At 54.7% G+C, this 19,976-nt stretch overlaps 2 protein-coding genes across 3 annotated transcripts in view; one reads left to right on the top strand and one right to left on the bottom strand.

Moving 5' to 3' along the window:
- Nucleotides 1-19,976, top strand: part of KCNC1 (potassium voltage-gated channel subfamily C member 1) — a 44,678-nt gene that overhangs the window by 8,469 nt on the left and 16,233 nt on the right. The window lies entirely within an intron of this gene.
- SERGEF (secretion regulating guanine nucleotide exchange factor) overlaps nt 18,514-19,976 on the bottom strand; it is a 249,553-nt gene continuing 248,090 nt past the window's right edge. The window contains exon 12 of the mRNA XM_082342478.1: nt 18,514-19,693. Within this exon, the coding sequence (XP_082198604.1) occupies nt 19,561-19,693 (133 nt within the window). The 3' untranslated portion in view covers nt 18,514-19,560. The remainder of the gene's footprint in view (nt 19,694-19,976) is intronic.

Genomic DNA, 19,976 nt, shown 5'->3' with positions numbered 1-19,976 from the left:
TTCATCTAAGGCAGAGTAATCCCGTCCTGCCAGGGGTCGCCGCGGACGCGGGGCCCCTGTGAGCCATCGGGCACGTAGACTCATCCAGCCCTCTCGTGCCACAGCCCTGGGGGTACCACCTCTTTACAGTGTGCTTGCTCAGGCCCAGGGGGTGGCATCTGCCGCCCTCTTCTCCAGGCCCTTCTCTTGGCTGGCTGCCCTCCAGGAGCTGCAGAAAGGTGCACTCAGAGACGAGAGGCTATGCCAGGCGGTAGGGGCTGGAGCAGAGTGCGGGGTCTAAGTCCACTGGTGTAGGGGCGCTGCAGAGAGGGGGGCAGTGAGCTTCTGCTGTGCTGGATGGGCCGGGGCTGGGGTAGGGTTGTTTGTAATAGTTGCTATGGGGGCTGCAGGGGTGTTTGCTGGAGGAGTCCCACCCATGGGTGACTCTCAGTTTACCTGGGATGCTTCAAAAGGTCAGGCTCCTGGGCTCTGTCCCTGGAGAATTCGACTCGTAGATCTGGGAGGAGGTGGTCAGGATGCTTACTCCACTCCCCGGAGAAGCTGATACTCAGAGAGGGAGGACTTGCCGTGGGGTCTGGGACGTGGGGGCTCATGCTACTCAGTGTGGTCCTCTGACCAACAGCATCCGCATCACCTGGGCACTTGTTAGAAATGAAGAGTTTCAGGCCCCAGCCCCGCCCCCCCCAGATCTACTGATTCAGAATCTGCATTTTAACAGGATCCCCAGATGAATCATACGCACATCAGATTCTGAGAAGTGCTGAGGCAGGAAACAGTTCCCAGTGGAGGGGAAGTATCAGGACACAGAGAGGCCTGGATGGGCGCGTGCGGGTTGACAGAGCTTCACGGGTGATTCTGATCTTTCCTCGCGCCCAAGACATTGACATCAGGGTGATGTGCCTGGGGGGTGAGGCCCCAGCTCAGTAAATGACAGCCTCATCCACCTGGGTGGTCAGACCAAAAACCTCGACACCATCCTTGATTCCGCTCTTTTTCTCGCGCATCAGCAAATCCTGTAGTCTCTGTGTTGAAAGCCTAGCCAGAACCCGGTCTCATCACATCACCTCCACTGCTACCTTCCTGGCTGAAGCCACCATCTTCTCTCCCCTGGATTACTGTGAACTGTCCCCCCTGCTTCTGCCCTTGCCCACGCCTTCTGCACAGGGTAGCCAGGGCCCTCCTGGTAAAACACTCGTCAGATCTGGCCACTGCTGTGCTCTGCTCGTTCTGGCTTCTGGTCTCACTGGGGGAGAAGCCCCGGTCCCTACGAGGGTCATAAGGCTCCACACGAGCTGCCCGCACCCCACCTCCCCCTCTGCTCTCCTGCCGCTCTCCTACTCAGCTCGTTCTGTCCTCCTTGGTTTTCCGCCAGCACAGTGCTTGTGCTTCTGCCTCAGGACCTGTCCTCTTGCCCTGCTTTCCACCTGGAGCCTTTCCCCTCACTATTTACTCCCTTGCCTCCTTCAGGCCTGGACTCAGATGTCATCCTCTCGGATTGCACCCTTGCATTCCCTTCCCCCATTTTGTGCTTTCCCGTTTTCTCCTTGGCATTTAACACCATCGAACTATATTCTACTCATTTACCTTGTTTATTGTCTATTTCCCTCACTAGAATATAAGCTCCAAGAGGGCAGGGATTTTTGTCTCTTTTACCCATTGTTCTGTGCTTGGCACCTAGAACAGGGCCTGGCACATAGTGGATGCTAAATACGTAATCATCGAGAGAATGGATAAGGAGGCCAGAGTTCAAGACCTAGGTCAGACATTGGCATGATGCCTTTGAGCCTATTACTGGCTGATCCTACCCTTCTTTGCCTCACCTGGGAACACAATTCCTCCATCCCCCCAAGCCTGGAGCAGTGATGGAGAGGCAGAGGCTGAGGCAGTGATAGGAGAGCTGGAGTGCTCTAATCAGGACGAGGGGGGCAAACCGCAGTCAGGGCAGTGTCCCAATTGCCGCTGTCACCACCCAGGGCCAGACGAGGCTCTTCACATCCTGGCCCTTCCATCTCTCCAAACTCCTGCTTCACTCTGCATCGGCCCAACCACTACCCACAGCCAGAGCTCAGAGGCTGAGAAACTATTTTCGAAAACCAGGACGCACAGCTCTTAGGATGGTGATGTTGCAGGGACACCGAGTTCCCAGGTCCACTTGGTCCAGCCTAATGCCCACGTCTGACTTCCCTTGGTACTCTGTTTCTCCTGAAGGCCAGCCAAGTTCATTTCCTCCCTCTCCCTCTCCCTCCCCAACTCCTTCTCCGTCCACCTCCTTACCTCCCCTTTCCCCTCTCATTATCCTCTTTCCTCTGTCAGCTGTGTTTGTGGGAAGTTCTAGTCATTAGTTAGTGGTTTTCAATACAGGCTGTTCCCCTCGAAGGCCTAGGATGCGTTTTGTCCCAAATCCCCCTGCTTAAAGCCTCAGTCATGTGCTCAGTAGAAAGTGCCTGAGCTTCAGGGCTGGTCCCCACTTCCTGGCTACCTGGTGTTGGCAACATGCCCTGGAGCCCCATTATCTCCTAAGAGTATGGTCTCTTGAGCCAGGAGGCCTGCATTCGAATCCCGGCCCCACTTCCACTTCCCAGCTGTGTGACCTTGGACAAGTTCCCTAACCTGTCTGTGCCTCAAGAGAGGGATATTAATAGCACCTGACTCATAGGGAAGTTGGGAGGATTGAATGTGTTAAGCACTTAGCCCAGAACCTGAAACATAATAAGTGCTTAATTATCGTGGTTTCCATTATTGTCTTTTTAACAGCGCTTGGCTCTAGAAGATCCAAACCCTCACCTGTTCACCACCTGCTTCCTTTATTCAGCAACTGACTCTCCCTTCAAATACCTCTTTAGGGATCACCTCACCTACTTGGCCCCGGGGGCCACTTCTTCCAGAATCTGTCTCCCAGGGACCAGATTTCAGTGGTCATCCTGGAAGGCAGGCCTGAATTCTCTCTTGGTCCTGCCATGAGCCTGCTGTGTGTCATGGGCGGGTCATAGCCCTCTTCAGAGGGCTCAGTCACCCCATCTGTTGTCTTGGGCCACTCGTCCCTGCTCTGCCTCCCTCCCCAGGTGTCGGGGGGGAATGAGAGAGATGGATGATGGAACTTCCGCCTGCGGGGGGAGGGGGAGGGAGGGCCATTGACATCAGGCTCTGATCGGGAGCCAAGCCCGGGGACCTGAGATGCTGACAAGTGTGCCAGTGTGGTGGGGCTGGTGGGCAAGAGCCATGCACCACAGCTCAGGGCGTTGAAATGTCTCCTCTTTATAGGGGATGCTCAGGCACAGGGAGCAGTGGCAGCGGGGGCCAGGCAGACCCCAGGAGCCTAGGGGCTAAGGCCTGGGGCTCCTGTTGGTGCCACTGGACAGTACCCGCTCTGAGGCTGGGCTGCCCCGCCAGGCCAACGCCAGGCTGGGTGGGGATAAGCTAATATTAGCTGGGGCAGCCCCACACAGCTGAGCTCAGGGGGCCTCAGGAGCCAGCCTTACTGGGCCCAGGCTCTGATGCTGCTTCGGACTGGGCCACAGCAGCCAGAGGAAGCTCACTCAAGCCTGTGCAGGGCCTCGGATGCCCCTTCCACCCTGGCTCAACCCAGACCCTTCCCCTGCCAGCCTGGCAACCCTATTCCTGCTCTACTTTGGCTCCTGCCTGTGAGCCTCTGGCCCACTGCCTATGATGCGCCCGCCCACCACTTCCTTCCTTCCCCATCCACAGTGCAGGAAGGGACTGCTCTCCGTGTACCCCTACTGTACACATAAAGACAGTCTATGTAGTTCCCCTGTCAGGGGCTGCTGTTAGCACTCATTCATTCATTCCACAAATATTTATTGAGCACCTACTTACTAGGTTGCTGGCACTGCTCTAGAAGCTGGGAGTAGAGCAAAGAATGAAACAGTCAAAAATCCCTGCCCTCAAGAAACTTACATTCTCAAGCAGGGAGAATAAAAAGAAACAAACGGATACATGGACTATATCGTGTGTCAGATGGTGAGGAGCGCCTCGGAGATATAAAATGGAGGGAAGACACAGGAAGTGGTGGAGGTGGCAACTCAACTCATGTGGCAGGGAAGGGCTCCCTGAGCAGGTGACATTTCAGCAAAGACTTGCAGGCGGAGAGGGAGGGAGACATGTGACATCTGGAGAACAGAGCAAACGGGACATGCAAAAGTCCTGAGCAGGCGCGTGCCTGGGCCCCTGACAGTGGGTACCGCCCGTGTGTGCAGGCCCAGCGCTCAGCCGCGCCCACGCCTGCGCTGCCGTCCCCTCCCCTCTCGTGGCCACAGGGGCTGCACGGCCTGGACCTCCAGGGAGCCGGGCCTCAGGGAAGGGCTCCTGCCTCACCACAATCCAGGGCCTCCGTCCTCCTCTGCCTAAAGGCCAGCTGTGCCCAGCGGGAGACGCTGGGGCCACACAGGGCTGCCACCTGGCTGGGGTGATCTGCTCTCTGCGGGGGTGTGGCTGGAGGGAGACTGGTGAGGGAGCCAGCGGTGAGGGGCCCTTCCAGGCAGAGGTCCTGTCGGCAGTTTCCGGTGGCAGAGCCCTCGCTCTGGGTGCGCCGAGAGACATGGTTAGTGTGGTGGTGACGGGCCAGACTGGAGCCAGACTGTGGGGCTCCGACTGCCAGGGTCCAAACCTGGCTCTGCCGGCCGTGAGCCCTGTGACCTCGTGGGCCTCGGCCACCTCGGCTGTAAAGGGTGCTCTGCAGACGCTGGCCTCACCCGCCCGGGGGCTTCTGAGAACAGGGACCTGACGTCTCCGGAGAGGGTTGCCGTAACGGTGGGTGGAGGCTTCGGTGGTCCCCCGGGGCCCTGCTCTGCCCATGCAGGTGGTAGAGCGGGAAAGTGGGACTCCCTTGGGCCTTGTCACCAGGGCAGGACTGAACATATGTCAGACCAAGCCTCCCGCCAGGGCCACCATCTTAGCACTTAATGTTTTATGCTCAACCTCAGGGGCTCTCTGAGCAGCTGAGAGGAACACAGTCACCCGCTGGGTCACCTGGAGGCAGCCTGCGCCCTGGGCCGAGGGCGGGTCTCTTGGAAGCGCATGTGGCTGTCATCTGCTAAGGGCCAGCCCCGGGGCAGTGTGTTTCTCCTCGTGTTGCCATGGATGCTCCTAACTTGGCCCCTGACCAGCCCACACCCCTGGAGCATGGCCCTTGTCCTTCTGGGCCTTAGTCCCCTCATCTACAATGCGTACATAAGGGCATCACCTGCTTCTCAGGGATGCTGGGAGAATCCACTCAGACCAGAGGCAGAAGGGTAGTTTGTGAGAGAGAAAATACGGTTCAGAACAAGGCTGTATGTGGGAGGAGACCAGATCCCAAGGGCAGGGGGAGCGTGAGGAGGGGACAGGGCAGAGGCGAGAGCACAGGCCTTGGCCCTGGACGGGCCAGGGTTTTGGTGTCCCCTGCCTCAGGGTGGGCTCGGGCAGGTGGCATCTGGCTGAGCCATTTCCTCCTGTGAAATGGGGACGAGTCCCAGAGGGGCAGAGCCCCCAGCACAGAGCCTAGCACATGGGAGGCACTTACCAGGGGTTGGAGCTGGCTGCCTGGGGCACATTGAACCTGTTCCTGGGTTCAGATTCCCCAGGGGAGCTGGTATAAGGAGGCCCTGGCTGAGCCACAGAGACAGGGAGACAGGCCGTGGAAGCCTCGTCTGGTAGCCCCATAACCTCGGGGGCACGAGCCGCTGTCACCAATGATATATTTAGTGGCACAAAGGTCAGAAATGCCAGGTGCTGGCATCCCTTCTAGGCGGCAGGAATCGTGTCTCCCGAGGCCTGGGGGTCACCCAGAAGATATTTTTTCCCTGACTGGCAGTCTGGGGATCTGAGTAAACGCCTCGGAGTAAGAAATCACTGTGGTTTGTACTGACTTGACGAGTCTTTCCGCATTCATGGCTCTTCGCAGACCCTGTTGTGCTAGCCTAGGAGATCCCATCCATCCTGTCTTTCCAGACTGCCCACCCTTGGCCTCCAGGCACACCAACCGTTCCCCCAGGATGCCCTAGTTCCCCTGCCTCCTGCCTTGGCTTATTCTGTTCACTCCACCAAGAATGCCCTTTCTTCCACCTCTGCATAGCTAAGATGGATCCATCCTTCAAGGCCAGCTTGGAAAAGGCTTCCTGTCTGGAGCCTTTCCTGATTCCCCTCCTGAACAGCCTGCTCTCCCAGAGAACTTTTCCTGCCCTTGACCCAGCTACCCTATTGGGGTGACATGTCTACGCAACTCAGCTGCAGCTTCTTAGAGGACAAGGACCACCTTAAGAAATGATAGTGCCTGTTACATAGTATGGAATCAATAAATCTTTGCTAAAACAATGTACCTCACAACAGCCCTGTGAGGTAGAAGGATTAGATATTATCCCTATTTTATTGAGGAAGGGAAACATGGCCAGGTCTTCTTGGGGAAATTAAGAAGGTAAACTAGAGCCGTGCTCGTGTTCCTTCCTGTGCTATTATGTTTAGGTTCCATGGTCAAGAATGAGGTAGTTGGATGGACAGATGGGTGACGGACAAGTGGATGAAAGAATGGATAAAAAGATGGGTGTGTGGATGGATACGGATGAATGGATGGGAGGAAGGATGTGTGGAGGGATACCCAGCTGCGTGGGTAGCTTGGCAGACGGGTGAACAAATGGATGGATGTGAGGGTAGATGGATGAATTTCTAGCCTCTTGGCTTCAAGGCAGGAGAGGAAGTCCTACCTCTCACTAAATGAAAACATCCTAGAGGATGGGGTTTGGAAGCTGAGGACTTCAGGGTGGAAGGCAGGATGGAGCCACCCAGCCCATGTGTGGGTTTGCTGGATGTGAGGATGGCTTGTGGAGTGAGGGAGCTGAGAGCTGGGGGCAGGGACTGACCTGAGGGCCTGGCTCAATCTCAAAGGTGAGAGGCTCTGATGGAGCAGACCCAGGACAGGCTGGAAAGAAGTTACAGGCAGAGCCATGTGACAGGAAGGACCTCAGGGCCCAGAGTTTTCCAGACTCCCTGCGGCCACTGGAGGGCAGGCAGTGAGTGGGGGATTGGCCTCTGAACCCCAGGCCACACTGAGCATAGCTGGGATTTCAGTCTGTTCTGGGGTGGGGAGGCCACTGTTCCTCCTCAGGCCCCCAGCCTTGGCGAGCAAGCCCCCCCGATGGCTCTGGCAGGACGTGCTCAGCCCCTCGGCTGAGGAGGGCCCCTCCTGAGGCCCTGGATGGCCCTTGCTCAGGTATACTGAGGTCCACGATCACCCAACTGCTTTTTTGCATCAATTCCCAAACTCTAGACGTGAGCGCCAAGACTTTCGTTCTAATTGCCTAGCAAGGGCCAGTCAAGGACCCACAGACATGGGGGGCCAAGAGTTGAGCTTGGCAGGGCCTAGTGGCTTAGATGCAGCTAGCTGGGAGCAGACTCTTACAGCCGGAGCTAAGGCTCTCCCTTTGCACAAGGCACAGTGCTGAGCGCTCCAGGCCCCCTCCCCAAGCCCCGCTCTAGTGTTCCCCAGCACCGGGCTGCACCCCACCCCCACGCCCATGCACGCATGCGCGCCCGCGCACACATACACACACACACACACACACACACACACACACACACACAGGCCCCCGGCGATCTCCCTGGGAAACCAGGTCCTGATGAGAGTGCCTGGTGCGCTGCTAACTGCTCATTACAGTCACAGCTGCAGCTAAGTATAGCTCCAGTACACACAAGACCAAGACAACAATGGAGGGAGAGTCTATCCATAAAACAGCTCCGCATGCAGACACACAAACATCTGCACACGCATGCTCCCCACACTTATGCACGCTGATGGCCTCGGACACTCATGAACCCAAAATTGCACCAACACAAAGTTTCATTCATTCTCTCAGGCATTCATTCAATCAGTGTTTGTTGAGGGGCCAGGAGAGTGGTTAAGAGCGTGTGTTCTGGAGTCACACAAAGCTGGGTTTTGATTTCTAACTCCATCACCTCCCAGGTGTGTGAGCATGGGCAACTTCCTGAACCTCTGCGAGCCGCAGTTTCCTTCTTTGTGGCATTTGGATGGTAACCGCAGTAAGGACCCCAGAGGTGGTGCAGGAGTCAATGAGACGGGGTGTGTGAGAGTGCTTAGGATGAGTCTGGTTCAGGATGTAGCACACAGTAGGTGTCTTTACCCTCACTATTGAATTCCTACTATGTGCCTAGCTCTGTGCTGGGAGCTTTATTTAAAGCTGTGATTTCCAGAGGTGGCTGTGAAAAGTGGAGCCTGGTGTATAATAGGCACGCAGTGAATGTTTGATGATTGAATGCATGAACGAATGAGTGAAAGCTGCGTCCAAGGCTGGCCGGATGGCGTTGGAGCTTCCTTCCCTCAGGAGGAAGCCACCCTCACTGGTCTCTCATCCAGGCTATGTCTCTGGTAGGATCGAGATGTTGTTGAGGGTAACACAGGGACCCTAGAAGAGGAGCTGGAGGGTGTCTGAGCCACCTCTCGCTTTGCACATGGGGAAATGGCAGCACAGTGGGAGCAGGCAGCAGGCATCACCCAGGCCAAACATTCGGCAGTCGGTGGCCAGGGCCCAGAGCTGCCACCCTGAGCCAGCCTAGCACAGCGGCCCAGCACAGTGAATGGTACCTGGGCCAGCCACAGCCCCTGAGTCCCTGAGCCTGCTCAGGCCACAGGCCCCGTCCTGGCTTGGGCAGACACGGGAGTCACGCAGCCCCAGTCAGAACCCTGGCTGGGCTGTCGGGCAGGCTGGGGCCTCTGGGCTGGCACTAGACAGGGCTCCGTCCGCCCGCCGGAGAAGGGGCTGGAATTCCATCCAGCCTGGGTAGGAAATGGGCTTCAGGACTTGAAGGCACTGGCACTGTTCCCTGCCTTTGAATAGGCCGGCAGCTAAAGTGCCTGGGCCCTCTCCTCCCATCGCACCGCCTCAAAAAGAAAGTGACATTTCCTGGTGCTTTTTTAAGCCTGGGCTGGCTGGGCCAGGCCCGGGAGTGGGGTGGGGAGGGGGCGGGCAGCGCTGGGAGTCACACAGCCCGAGTCTCTCCTCACCTTGAGTGATCGCAAGGCGCTGGGAATAGACGTGGCCTCATCTCCTCGCCATGTGCCCCAGATTCCAGATTCTGCACTCCAGGGCCCGCGTGCGGGTTTTGAATTCCACGTTCCCACGCCAGTTCTGTCCCCTAGGCAGGACTCGGGCTGTTGAATTCCACAACGAGAGCCTTCAGCTGGCAGCCTACTGGGAGGGGAGGCTATGTCTGGCCCTCTCTGAAAAGGAACTTCGTGCCCTTGTGCCCACTCTCCTCATCCACGTTCACGGCCGGTGGGGATGCAGGTCTTTGTGCCCATTGACAAGAGGTGAACGTGATTGTGCCTGCTGCCTGTGTAGACATGAGTCTGCTGTCAATGGGTGTACCCACTGCCAGTGTAGACCTGGATCTGCGCTCAGTCACTGCCCATTGCCAGTGTAACACACCACCTCTGTGAGGAAGGAGCCGATGAGAACACAGCTGAATGATTAGCGACTGCATCTGTGGCCAGGTTAGTCATAGATGCATGGATAGAGATTATCCTTTTCCCAGTGTGGGCACAGATCTTCTGTAAGTGTGGCTAGTGCTGGTGTAAACACAGGTCTGAAATCAACGATTGTGCGCGTCGCAGGGTAGAGGCAGATGTGCTATCAGTGAGTCAGTGCTTGTGTGCACTGCCCGTGCAGGCGAGGGAAAGTGGGCATCAGAGGAGGGGTCGCTTCCTAAGGAGGCTGCGGGAGTAAACTTTGTGGTACCCATTGTGTAGGTGGATGGGTTGAGACAAGCAGACACACAGGATGGGCAGCTGTGCTCTTGCTTAGCTGTGCTCCTGGCTCCCGGGGAAGGGGCCCCTCTTCCCCTTCTAGTGGGCGGGGGGTATGGCTGAGCGAGATGGCGGGGCCGGTCCTGGTCCTCAGATCCAGCCACCTCATGGAACTTACATGCTAAGGGCGGAGAGAGACAAACAACAGAGATGAAAATAAGCAAGTTGTATGGTGTGACGTGCCAGCGTCGTACAACTGGATACTTAGAATGGGTGAATGTTACTGTATATATTGTATACAAAAGGTATATGTATATTGTATATAAGTTATACCTCAGTAGACAAACAACAGAGATGAAAATAAGCAAATTGGATAGTGTGACATGCCAGCGTCGTACAACTGGATACTTAGAATGGGTGAATGTTACTGTATATGTTGTATACAAAAGGTATATGTATATTGTATATAAGTTATACCTCAATAAAGCTAGGGAAAAGTTAGTGTTCGAAGATGGTACGTGCCTAATGGGGCAAAGCAGAGGAAGGAAAATCCAATTAGTGAGGGACGCTGGCAGAGATTTTAGAATGGTCAGAGTGGGCCTCATGAGATGGCGAGGGAATGAGCCATGAGGATGCAGGGAAGGGGGATCTGGGCAGAGGGAACAGGCGGTGTGAGGGCCCTAAGGCTGGCGTGTGTCTGGCGTGTTTAAGGATCATGTTTGAGGAGGCGGTGTGGCTGGAACATGCGAAGGGTGGCAGTGATAGGAGAGGAGCTCGGAGGGGAATGGAGGACCTGATCACGTGGGGACCGGCAGGGCGTTGCGAGGACCTTGGCTTTTCCTACGAGAGAAATGGGGACCCAGTGCAGGGTTTTGAGGAGAGAAATGGCACGATCAGATTTACATTTTGAAAGGATCACCTGGCTGCTATGTTGAAAACAGTCCTAGAGCACCGGGAATATTGGAAGCCGAGAGACCAGTTAAGATGCTCTTAGCGTAATCTAGGGGGAGCTGATGATGCCTGGGACGGGGTGGTAAGAGTGGTGCTGGGAAGTGGTCAGATTCCGGATTTATTTCAATCTGAGCCAAGAGGGTTTCCTTATAATTAACTGTGAGGTGTGACAGAAAGAGCAGTGTCAAGGATGACTCCAGAGTTTTTGGCAAGAATGTCCTGGGAGGATAGGGTTGCCATCTCATGTGATGGAGAAAGCTGCCAGGGGTGGAGGTGGTACAGGCGCTCAGTTGACGTGCTGAGTTGGAGAGGCGGCTAGTAGACCTCTACCACAGAGACGCAAGGGAGCTGGATGCTGAAGTCCTGAGTTCAGGAGAAGTGCTGGGCTGCAGATAAATATTTGGGAGTGTGCAGTCAATGGTGTTTGAATAGGCGATGGTATTTAAGCCTTCAAACTGGGTAAATCGATAAGGGAATGAGTATAGATGGAGAAGAGGCCCAAGGACTGCACTCTGGGGCACCCCAAGAGTTAGAGGCTGGGGACAAGATGGCACAGGACATCAAGAAGGAACAGCCAGTCAGGTGGGAGGAAAATCAAGAGACTGCAGGGCCCTAGAAAGTGTAACAAAAAGGAGGGAGTGATCAGCTGTCTCAGATGCTGCTGATGGTCAAGGAACGTGAGGACCGGGAATTTTTCCCATTCTTTCTGCTAGAATGCTCTTCCTTGCACTCTGCATTTCCCTAGTGATTTTTACCCATCTTTCCAACCTCCGTACACTTGTCACTTCCTCGTGGGAGCCACTCCAACCCCAAGACTTGTTAAAGGCCCATAGAATGCCGTGTGCATTCCCCTCAAAGCCCTCGTCCCCTCATACAGGTACGTATTTGCTTGTCTGGTTAACTGATAAATGTCAGTCTCCCCTGCTAGGAGCTGTGACTGTTTTTGCTCATTCTGTACCCAGTGCCCAGCACAGGCCTGGGATAAGGCATAAATCTTTGTTGGAGGGAGCACAGGTGGGCAGTTAGCTGTGGTCCCACCTGGGTTGTGTCCACTGTCCTCCCTGATCTCTTCCTCTTGGGGTCATCTTTTTATTCCTCTCCCCCCAACACACACACACACACACACACACACACACACATATATATATATACACACACACATGCACACCCTATGGGGAGTCAGGACCCTTGACTCGATGCTAAAACATAAGTGGGTACTGGGGGGAAATTTCCCAGTGGATTCCTAGTGGACACTTCATGGAGCTTGGAGCCTCAGTTTTCTCATCTGCCAAATGGGGGCAATCAAGGCTGTCTGGCTGATGGCCCAGCTGGTGTGTGTGTGTGTGTGTGTGTGTGTGTGTGTGTGTGTGTGTGTGTGTGTGTGTATGGATATGAAAGAGATTTATAAGTGGAAGCTCTGGAGTGTGCTGGTTTTAGAGTCAGAGAGACCTGGTTTCAAATTCTGCTTATCACTTCCGATCTGTGTGGGGTTTGGTTTTTTTTGCACACGTCTTAACCACTCTGAACCTCAGTTTTCTCATCTGCAAAGTGGAGTTAATGACACTTCCCTTGGGGAGGTTTTTAAAGATAAATGAGATCATGTTTGCAACAGTCGTCATTATTACTTTATAGCAGAGGTCAGTGAGGCTCAACAGAGACAAATATTCCCACTACTGAGGTGGTTGTGAGCATTGAGAAGGACAAAGTGTGCCATCCATGTGGCCACGCACAGTGAGTGCTTAACAAAACCAGGCTCTGAAACAGCCAGGGGAGCTGGCCCAAGAAAAGGAGTGTGGACAGAAGCTGGCAGAAGCCTGGTGCACAGGAGGGATGGCTCAGGGTGGGTCCTGAGGCCCATCTGCAGGTGTGGGCAGGGCCGTCAGAGGGAGAAAGGGGAGCAGGTGTGTCCTGGTGACCCCAGAGGGCAGAAAGAGGCAGGGAGGTTGACTTAAACATGAAAGAAATGCATGTCTGGAGTGCTGTCCAAAGACAGAATGTGGCCTCGGGAGCTCCCCATCGCTGGCGATCACCAGCAGAGATGTCTGCTCAGGGTTACTCCAGAGGGCATTATTGAACTGCCCCTGTAGGGAGTGCCTTCCTGCTCACTTCCTCATCTGGGAGTCTCAGTCGCGTATTTCTTATTGCAATCTGTGGCACAAAGATGTTTGAGGCCCATGAGATGCACATACAACAGAATCCTTAGAAATAAAGAAGAAAATAAAAGAAAAAATAAGACTTGTATAATGAAGAGAAGAAATAGTGATACCCCAAACCCAGGTAAAAGATTGGTCTGGAACTGAGCATCACATTTAACTGAGCTCCCTAGCAGTCAGAGCAAAAGAGGAAATATGAAGGGTTCCATAAGTCATCGTTTACTAATAGAAAAGTAGACAAGCGCGTCAGGAAACAGTTGACACAGTTCGAAGTCCTAAACTAGAAGAGGAATTTCCTGTGTGGAATACTGGTATTTCTCCAAGTTTCAGATGCTAACAGGAGAGGGTGTTCACTATCTGTTTTCCAGAAGGGACTCTCAGGTCACAGGAGTGGGTGGGAAGATGGTTCCTGATGGCCCCTCTTGGGACCCTGACACCCAGCCTTCCTGGCCTGTGGGACCGCAGGGGCGCGCTGGGACGGCACAGCCCCACTCTGTTAAGGCACCCAGCCTTGTGGCTGGCTAAAGTCGAAACGAAGCTGGAGCAGCCGTGCCCATCTCACGGGGCACAGCCAAGCCGACCTGCACTGTGGACATCCTGCCTGGCTGCCTAAGGGGCCTGGGGGAGGCCTGAAATGCAGGGCTTTGAAGTAGGACCGATCCTGCCACTGAGAACCTCTGAGACCTTGGGCAAGAATCTTCTCTTCTCTAAACCTCAGACTCGTTGTCTGAAAAGCAGTGGTAACAGCAGAACTTACCGCCCTGGGCTGGTGTGAAGTTTAAATGAGACGAGGCACAGAGAGCCCAGGAAGCAGGGCTGCTCGAGACCAGGAAGCTGCTGTTACCAGCCTCCCTCTTGTCACTGGAGTTAGGCCGGGAAGCCCGGAGCTCATCGCGTGACCTTGGGTGTCCTTTCCTGTCAAGCCTCGTTTCCTCCCAGCCCAAAGGCCGGGGCTCACGTGGAAGACCCCGTGGAAGTGGGCATGTTACGTCACCGTCGCCCTGAGCAGCGTGGCCCTCACCAGCTGGAGGCTGCAGCGCGGGGCCTGGGACACAACCCCACCTTGGGCCGCGGCCCTGGGAAACAGGCTCTGCGGGCTGTGCTGTTGGTTCTCATGAGGCTGTCATTTGCTCCTGGTTTGCTGTTTGCAGGCAAGTGGTCACAACAGGAGCAGAAAAAATTAGGGGAAAAAAGCCTAAAGTTAGACACATTTCTCCCTTTAGCTGTTGCTGCTACTCCTTGCAGTCTCTCCCCCACCCCCAGCGATTTGGGTGGAAGAAAACCCAAAATGCTGTGTTTGGATTTTTGTGGAGGGAAGCCTTGGCCCAGCTCCTGGAATACCAGTGAGCAAAAGAACTGGCAGTCTTGGGGTTTCTTCCTGCCCTAGAATTCCACCCTGGATCTGGGGAAGCCCTAGACACCTGGCCTTTTCCCCCAGGCCCTTCAATAGTGCCTTACTTCCTGGAATGTGTTATTATTATTATTATTGTCCTCATTTTAAGAATGATGGGATTGAGTCTGCAAAAAGTGACTTGCCTGCAGTCACACCTCCAGTGGCAGAGCTGGGATTTGAACTCAGGTCTCTGAAGTCAAGCCCAGGACGCTTCTCCTTCTGCCTTGCCGCCTGCTTCCCAGCCCCTAAATGTGGTCTCAGGCTGATGAGGTCCGTCATGTATCAGAGCTGCCAGGCAGTTGGGTCTTATCTGGCCTCATGGATCCCACGTGCCAGGATGGGGCTGGCGGCATCAGAACGACAGAGGACACAAATTAAAGGTAGATGTCTGGTCCCACCCACAACTCAGGGTGCGGCCAAGGGCTCTGCATCTGCATCTCCACTCCGCGGTGCTCCCCCAGCACACCGGCCTCTGCCCGCTCCCGCCTCCTTTGTGCCCCACCAAACTCCCCCAGGGAGGGCCTCTTACCCCCTGCTTTCCCTTCCACCCTTCCAGGGCGTTGGGTTAGGCCCCCGCCACGTTCTCCTTCTTGTTAAATCCAGAGACTTCTCCTCTGACCCTATCCCACTGGGTCCCTCAGGGGCCATCCCTCAGGAAACACCCCTCCCCTTGTCCTCAGGGACCAGGACTGGCCCTCGGGGGGGGCAGACTGGTCACCGTGCTGCTCGGCCAGGCCTGCACAGAAGCGTGGGCTCGGCCTCACTCGTGCCACATGGCTGAGCGTGGGCAGGGGGTGACTCTGTGAAGGACAGTCGTGTTCTTTTGTGATGCGGGGGCACGTCCGCCTCAGTCTCCCGGGTGCCTCCAGCTCAGCGGTTCTGTGACTATAAGATTCTTGGCTTTTTTACATCTGAGGTGCTCTGATGCGGAAGGTGCTGCTGTGATGGGAGAGGGCCGGGCGGGAGGGCCCGATGAGGCGAGAGGTGGCCAGTTTGTAGGGACGGAAGCAACGCGTTCAAGCACCTCCTTCTTACTTTCTGTGTGTTGTTTCATCCCATTATCACAACCAGCTGGGAGGCAGGGAATGTTATCCACCCCTTCCCTGTCCAGGAATGAAGACTCAGAAAGGGGCAATGTCCAAGGTCACCAGCCGAGCCGGGCCCCAAACTCAGGCTGGTCTGACCTCAAGGTCCGGCCATTTCTGTTCCAGCTGCTGCCTCCTTTGACAGACGGACTTGTGCTGCTTTTGACCCAGGGTCTAGAAGGCAGGCGGGACCTGGAGAGCAGAGAGGCCTGGGAGCGCGTGTTAAATGAGCGAAGGCTCAGAGGCCACGATGATGAAAGCCCAGAACTGACGTTTCAGGAGAATCTGACTCTCACCCCTGCGAGCTCCATGACCTTGGGCGGGAGGCTCTGCCTCCATTTCCCCATTCCGGCCACAGGGGGCGGCTTTTGGATCAAAACCTCTGAGGGCCCCTCTGTCTTGCTGCTCTGGGTTTCTAATGACTGTGTTTTCCTAAGTCCAAAGTACCATCGATTCAACTATGCCATGAGCTAAATAACAGCATGTTGGGGATATGAGAAGATATACTATTTTAAGGATGTGTATATTTTATGACATTTTCATTTCCAAAATGTGCATCTTGGAATGAAAGCAACACAGAACCTCTGCCACCTCAAAAGTTGCCAGCCTAGCTGTTGAGGCAGCCCTTTTTGGATATGACCTGGGTCTGGAATCCAGAGAATGAATTCAGTGAAGTGGGTTGTTGTCCCACTGGAAAAGTCTGGGCTCCCTGAGGCCTGGGCATGGCCTTTCCTGCCCTTGGTTCCCCCACTACCCAGGCTACAGCACCCGGGACTGAGGGGGGCAGTGCAGTGGGATGAGGGGATTCCCATCTGGGCACAGCCCTGCCTCCCTGTGGCCTTCCCTGGGCTGGTGCAGTGGCCTTTAGCCCACCTCCACCCTGCCTACCCTTTTTCTCTCAGTCAGAGACAGTCCCAGGGAAGGGGCACCACCCCCCTCGGCTAGTGTGTGAGGGACCATCTCTGGCATGGACAAGGGTCATGGTCTCAACTCAGAGAACACATGTCCAGAGTGCCCAGCCAGACCCTGATTCTCCTAGGAGATGCCCATACACACACGCACACACAAACACACCCCCCACACTATACATGCCCCTATACACACACACACACACATCACAGCCAGGCATGTCCCTATACACACACACCATCATGCCCCATACCTGTCCTTATACACACACATCACACCCATGCATGTCCTTATACACACACATCACACCCCATGCATGTCCTTATGCACACACATCACACCCCACGCATGTCCTTATGCACACACACATCACACCCCATGCATGTCCTTATGCACACACATCACACCCCACGCATGTCCTTATACACACACATCACACCCCACACATGCCCTTATGCACACACATCACACCCCACGCATGTCCTTATGCACACACATCACACCCCACGCATGTCCTTATGTACACACACATCACACCCCACGCATGTCCTTATGCACACACATCACACCCCATACATGTCCTTATGTACACACACATCACACCCCACGCATGCCCTTATGCACACACATCACACCCCATGCATGTCCTTATGCACACACATCACACCCCACACATGTCCTTATGCACATACATCATACCCCACGCATGCCCTTATGCACACACTTCACACCCCACGCATGTCCTTATGTACACACACATCACACCCCACGCATGTCCTTATGCACACACTTCACACCCCACGCATGTCCTTATGTACACACATCACACCCCACGCATGTCCTTATGCACACACATCACACCCCACACATATCCTTATGCACACACATCACACCCCACACGTGTCCTTATGCACACACATCACACCCCACGTGTGTCCTTATGCACACACATCACACCCCACGCGTGTCCTTATGTACACACATCACACCCCACGCATGTCCTTATGCACACACATCACACCCCACACGTGTCCTTATGCACATACATCACACCCCACGCATGCCCTTATGTACACACATCACACCCCACGCATGTCCTTATGCACACACACATCACACCCCATACATGTCCTTATGCACACACTTCACACCCCACGCATGTCCTTATGCACACACATCACACCCCACACGTGTCTATGCACACACATCACACCCCACACGTGTCCTTATGTACACACACATCACACCCCACGCATGTCCTTATGCACACACATCACACCCCACACGTGTCTATGCACACACATCACACCCCACACGTGTCCTTATGTACACACACATCACACCCCACGCATGTCCTTATGCACACACATCACACCCCATGCGTGTCCTTATGTACACACACATCACACCCCACGCATGTCCTTATGCACACACATCACACCCAGGCATGTCCCTATACACACACACCATCATGCCCCATACATGTCCTTATACACACACATCACACCCATGCATGTTCTTATACACACACATCATACCCATGCATGTTCTTATACACACACATCAACCCATGCATGTCCTTGTGCACACACATCACACCCCATACATGTCCTTATACACACATCACACCCCATGCATGTCCTTATGCACACACACATCACACCCCATGCATGTCCTTATGCACACACATCACACCCCATGCATGTCCTTATACACACACACATCACACCCCATACATGTCCTTTTGCACACACAAACACACTTCTACCACCTATATGAACCACATACATCACACACAGTGACCAGTTACATGAGCCTCTGGCACATGCCTAGAGTCAGGTGACATAAACAGGTGACACACCTTCACCATGTACACAGCTACTCCACATTTACACACCACCTCTCCCCTCCCCCATATGCCCCTCCCAGCACACAGACCTTCTACACGGCATGTTCTCTGCACACACTTTCACACACTCCCGCTCACACCCTCCACATAGCACCATGGGAAGCACCACCCACCTGCTGCTCCCTGAGCTGGGTGCCAAAAGGGGAGGATTAGTGTGAAGGAATGGGGTGGAGACCCGGATGCTGGACAGAATGCTCAGGTCCCAGCCAGGCCTCTGGGGGTTCATGCGGAGGCATTTATTAACAGACCAAAATGGGACTGGACCCCAAAGACCCCTCCTGCCCCCCGATAAGCTATGATGTGCTCAGCCAACACAGCATATTCTGGGCATGCCCAGCCCAAGGAAGTCCAGACGAGTCTAATTCAGTTTCCAAACTCAACTCGACTGACAATTTATTTAGGCCAATTGGCCATCCCTCCTGCTCTGCATCACTGACTCTGCATGGATTAACTCAAACGCTGTACACCCCCGCTGGGCAGACTTAATTAGGTGGAAAAACTGACCTGAAGCCTCTAGGGGCTTGGGGCCTGGACACGAGCCAGGGCTCCCCTGATTAGCCCCATTGCCTACAGCCTCAGCCGGTCTCAGAATCCTCAGAAGGGACCAAGTCCAGCCCTCACTGTACCAGTGATGAAACTGAGGCCCAGAGAGGGGAGGTGGGCTGCCAAGGTCATGCAGCGAGTGAGCCGCCAGACCAGAATGTTGGTCCCTGCACCACATTACAGCCATTGCCTTGCTCCTGGAACGCCAAACTGCAAGAACACAGATCCCCACGGTGAACCCCTGAACAGTTCCAAAAGACAAGCACAATTTTCTAAAGATGACTGTGGCATAAATAATTTATAATGGAAGTCATAGCACATATTGGTCATTTTAATAGATAGTAAATTGCCTTTCTGATTTATAGTTTCAGGGGTGGGGTTATGATAAAAATAACTTGGTGATTTATAAAATATCTTCTTAAGTCAACAGATCGTTAGTAGGTTTGTCTGACTTTACAGCCAACAGTCTCACCACCCCGGTTACCATAGAAATGGGATGCTTTGCTCTGTTGCCATGGCTACCTCTTTCTAGAACACAATTGGTGGGCCTCTCACAGTTTGTGATTCTGAAAAAAAAAAAAAAAGAAAGAAAGAAAAAGAAAAGCCAGAACTACCAGTTTGGGTTTATGCTGCATTATCAGGCTATCTTGCCTGCGTTGTCTTGAAATTTCACAGGGTGGCCTCTGAGGTGTGGCCAGGCTGGGTGACAGTTGGCCCTGGGCTGCCGGGCAAAGCTCCCTTTGTGCCCCCCATTAGACTAGAAGCCCAGGAGGGTTGGCCTCCCAGCTGGCCTGGGTCCTGCGTGTGGGGCGCTGCTGCTGTGGTGGGCTGAGGGAAGGGGACGGGGTCCGGCAGGTGGCAGGAAATCAGGAAGCCGGTGGGTGACAGGCAGGTGTAGAGACGGGAGATCCAGGAGCTGGCACTGTCTGGGCAGGGAGACAGGTGAGGGCATCAGGGAAGGCTGAGGAGGCTGAGGCGAAACAGGCTGGGGCTGCCATCCTGCGGGAGAGACAGACACCGAGTCAGTCCCACCCAGCGGGGCGAGGTGGGCAGGGGAGGGGCCAGCTGTGCGGCAATGCCTGGGGTCTGGGGTGTTTGTAGGAGGTGCGCGGTGTGGTGACCGTCCGTGTGCTCCGAGTGCACACGCACAGGCTGCGAGGGGGAGGTATGGGGCTGCGCGCCTCGCAGTACAGCGCCTGGGTGCTCATGCTTGGGGGGCAGTGATATGTTTCAGTACGATCCATGCGTGTGTTTTCTGTGTATGTGCGGTCATGCACCACAG

This window comes from Balaenoptera borealis (genome assembly GCF_965194805.1).
Source record: "Balaenoptera borealis genome assembly, chromosome: 11".
NCBI classification, from domain to species: domain Eukaryota; kingdom Metazoa; phylum Chordata; class Mammalia; order Artiodactyla; family Balaenopteridae; genus Balaenoptera; species Balaenoptera borealis.
Note: the sequence above shows the minus strand (reverse complement) of the source record. Positions and strands in the feature narration are given on the sequence as shown.